At 37.1% G+C, this 4,108-nt stretch overlaps 1 protein-coding gene across 1 annotated transcript in view; it reads left to right on the top strand.

Moving 5' to 3' along the window:
* The window catches only part of ANKRD13C (ankyrin repeat domain 13C), a 101,949-nt gene that overhangs the window by 59,256 nt on the left and 38,585 nt on the right, over positions 1 to 4,108 (top strand). The window contains exon 9 of the mRNA XM_017531948.2: positions 1,964 to 2,095. Within this exon, the coding sequence (XP_017387437.1) occupies positions 1,964 to 2,095 (132 nt within the window). The remainder of the gene's footprint in view (positions 1 to 1,963; positions 2,096 to 4,108) is intronic.

Genomic DNA, 4,108 nt, shown 5'->3' on the forward strand with positions numbered 1-4,108 from the left:
TGTTCCAAAAGGTTTTTGAAATAGGATGTTTTTCCCGCACTTTGGGAGGCCAAGGTGGGCAGATCACGAGGTCAGGAGTTTGAGACCAGCCTGGCCAATATGGTGAAACCACATCTCTACTAAAAAAAATACAAAAGTTAGCTGGGCGTGGTGATGATGTGCCTGTGGTCCCAGCTACTTGGGAGGCTGAGGCAGAAGAATCGCTTGAACCCGGGTGACAGAGGTTGCAGTGAGCCGAGATCACACCAATGCACTCCAGCCTGGCGACAGAGTGAGACTCCGTCTCAAAAAAAAAAGAAAAAGAAAATAGGATGTTTGAAATGTAAGGCAAATTTGTTCATAGACGATGGATTATATAATGTTCAATTCCCAAGCTAATTTACAAAATTCTAGTTGATTCATGATATATTTGAAGTATAGTGTTTAACAGTTCTGTTTAACTACTACAATCAAACTTTTTAGAAAATTGTGTTCAGAACCTCATGTTGTCACTCATAGGCAGGTGTTGAACAATGAGAACACATGGACGGACTCAGGGAGGGGAGCATCACAAACTGGGGTCTGTTGTGGGGGACTAGAGGAGGCACAGTGGGGGTAGGGAGATTGGGGAGGGATAATTTGGGGAGAAATGCCAGATATAGGTGACTGGGGATGGAGGCAGTAAACCACATTGCCATGTACGTACCTATGCAACAATTCTGCATGTTCTGCACATGTACCCCAGAATCTAAAGTACAATAAAAAATATGTATATATATATAAAAAAAAGAAAATTGTGTTCAGAATTAATCTGGGTTATCAGGAATACATTTTCACCTATTATAGCTTTAGCAGTAATATAAAGGTTTCGCATTCTTTATTTGTAAGTGTAGAGGAAATGGTACTGTCCCAGTCTGTAATAAGGAAAACATTGCTATTATTTTCAGAAATTCAGAAAGGGACTATGTAGGTTAAAGTTAGATGGTGAAGAATAGAAAATGGGCCTCTTGGGAACCTAGAAATAAGGAGGTATGGAGAATGGAGCCCGTAACTCTTGCAAACCCTAGGGACAGTTATTATTCTCCAGACAACTCTAGGTTTTGCCTTTTTTCTTCCTTATAGTGTCTTAAATATTAGTGATGGTATTTCTCTTGGCCTATTATGGAATAGAATCTCATCTTATACCTGCTTAAATTCTCTTCTGTACTTGATTACGTAGTCTTCTGTCCCAGAATCAAGCACATAACTTTCCTTTTTTCTCATATAAAAAATAATTATTGCTCAGTTATTATATACCAGCACTAGGAAATATTTACAGGATAAAACCTGAAGCAAGGCTACTCCTTAAGATTAGAAATCATGGGGTTGATATTTATGGATTCCTTTCTATTTTATAAGGAATATAGAAAAGATTCCTTCTTACTTCTTTTCCTTCCTTCCCTCTCTGCTGCTTCCCTTCCTCCTATCCTTCCCTTCTGTTCTCTCCTTCCTTTCTTTATTCCACTTAAAACTTACTGGGAAAGAAAGGCTCAAATGACAGTAGTGGGTCTTTGCATTATAAAGAACTAAAGTAAGATTCATCTGTATTGAAAGAAAAATATCCTTTATCTGGACATTTTTCTCAGGTCTGTCAACTTAATTCTTAAAGTGGTTTTTAAAAATTCCTCAACAGACTATATAGCTCTGTAATGGGTAATCTAGCACTGCTTCCATATATATCTTTAGCAGTGTAAAAGTACTGTATTTCATGTGTCCTGATTTTATGGATGCATAATTAGTCATAATGCTAACTTAGAGAAGATATTAATGTGTACAATTTAAACATCTAATTCTTTTTAGAGTAAGTAGCACCTCACATTATTTAGAAACTGTCATTTTTGTCTTTAAAAATTGGTAACATTATAATTGTTGATATTTTCATATGTAGCACTAAGAACTTTTGAGAAACCTAGATTTTTATATTTAACTTTTGCTCCCATCCCAGGAATCAGAGATGGAAACAGAAGAAGAGGTTGATATTTTAATGAGCAGTGATATTTACTCTGCAACTTTATCAACAAAATCAATTTCTTTCACGCGTGCCCAGACAGGATGGCTTTTTCGGGAAGATAAAACAGTATGTGTATATCTAGATTTTTAAACTGTAATCATTGTTTGGTATTTAATGTTTCCAAAATAATGTCATAGAAATGCAAGTAGTAGCTTACAGAATTGTCTCCAAGTAGTTTTTTTTTCTCTTTTTCTCGAATCCAGAGAGGGAATTATAATGGATGGTTAGAGTCAGAATATGTCCTTGGAGAATTCAGGAAAGAAAGCTGAGCTCATTTGAATTCTGTGTCAGGAAGGACTCATTGCTAGCTGCCTTGTTTATTATACAGGAAACAATGTTTTCACGTGATCCCATTATATTTCTATCACTTTGTTCCGTAAGAAGACTACAAAAAGGGATAAACTTGAATCTATTTACCTGAACCTGTTTTTCTCCCCACTTTAGGCTTCTCATTTACGTACCATTTATTTCTTGTATTCTGTGCATATGACTAAGATTAAATAACCTTACATTTCTGCAACACTGTAGAAATGTTAAATCAAATCTCAGTGGAAGTTTCCCTGTTAGTATAAATTATTTCCATAATTTCCATTGTGTCTGTCAGTAAGAGGTTGTATAAGTCTATTCAAATCTATATTCAAAAAATTTTGATGCTGGGCACTGTGACTCACTCATGTAATCCCAGCACTTTGGGAGGCTGAGGCTGGTAGATCACAAGTTCAGGAGTTCAAGACCAGCCTGGCCAACATGGTGAAACCCTGCCTCTGCTAAAAAGACAGAAATTACCCAGGCATGGTGGCATTCGCCTTCAATCCCAGCTACTTGGAAGGATGAGGCAGGAGAATTGCTTGAATCCGGGAGGCAGAGGTTGCAGTGAGCCGAGAACACATCACTGCATTACAGCCAGGGACATAGCGAGACTGCACTCAAAAAAAAAAAAAATTGGAATGAGCTATATGAAGAAGTATTTTTATAAAATTTTAAATTCAGCAATAAATAAGCACATCAAGTAAGGGTCAGGATTGACTTCTAAAAATTGTATTTTTTTTTTTTTATTACACACAGTGAAATGAATATACCCTCACTGGAGAAATTTTAAAAAAAAAAGCCTTGCTAGGGTTCTCTGAGAAACAAAACCAATAGAGAGAGAGAAGGGGAGAGGAGAGAGAAGAAAGAGAGAGTAAGGAGGAGAGAAGATGGAGGAGGAAGATATCGATTTATTTTCAGGAGTGGTTCATGAAATTGTAGGAGTTGGCAATTCTGAAATGTAGAGCAATCTAGCAGGCTGGAAATTTAGGAAAGAGTGGATATTGTGCTCTTGAGTTAGCAACATTCAGGCTTGGCCTCCTGGGCAACATACCGACACCCTAACTCTACAAAAAGTTGAAAAATTAGATGGCCAAAGTGGCACAAGCCTTTAGTCCCAGCTGCTTGAAAGGATGAGGTGAGACAATTACTTGAGCCCAGAAGGTTGAGGCCATAGTGAGTGATCACAGCACTGCACTCCAGCCTGCGTGACAAAGCAAACCCCTGTTCAAAAAAAAAAAAAGAGAGAAAGAAATCTGCAGGCTAGAAACTCAAGCAGAGTTTCTGTGTTGCAGTTTTGAGGCAGAATTGCTTTTTTTCCCCTGAAAACATTAGTTTTTGCTCTTAAGGTTTTCAAACTGATTAGATTAGTCCCACCCACATCATGCAGGGTAATTAGCTCTACTTAAAGTTCACTGATTATTAATCAAATTTAAAAAATGCCTTCACAGCAACATCTAGACTGGTGTTTGACCAAACACCTGGCACCATAGCCTAGCCACACTGACACATAAAATTATCTTACATCTTTATACATAAAGCTAAAACGCCCTCCTTGGCCACTGCCCACAATCCCACATCCCCTTGCAGAATGTTACCAGTTTTTATACCCTCCAGACCTTTTTTTATGCTCTTTATACATAAATATGTACTCATAATAATAGGTAGCCTTTTGTTGTTGATGTTTACTTTTTCATAAAGTGTTGTTATATTGTATCTATTGTTTTGCAACTAGCATTTTTCCCTCATTGTTTTTTTTTTTTTTTTTTTTTT

This window comes from Cebus imitator, unplaced genomic scaffold (assembly GCF_001604975.1).
Source record: "Cebus imitator isolate Cc_AM_T3 unplaced genomic scaffold, Cebus_imitator-1.0 Scaffold3, whole genome shotgun sequence".
Taxonomy (NCBI): Eukaryota; Metazoa; Chordata; class Mammalia; order Primates; family Cebidae; genus Cebus; species Cebus imitator.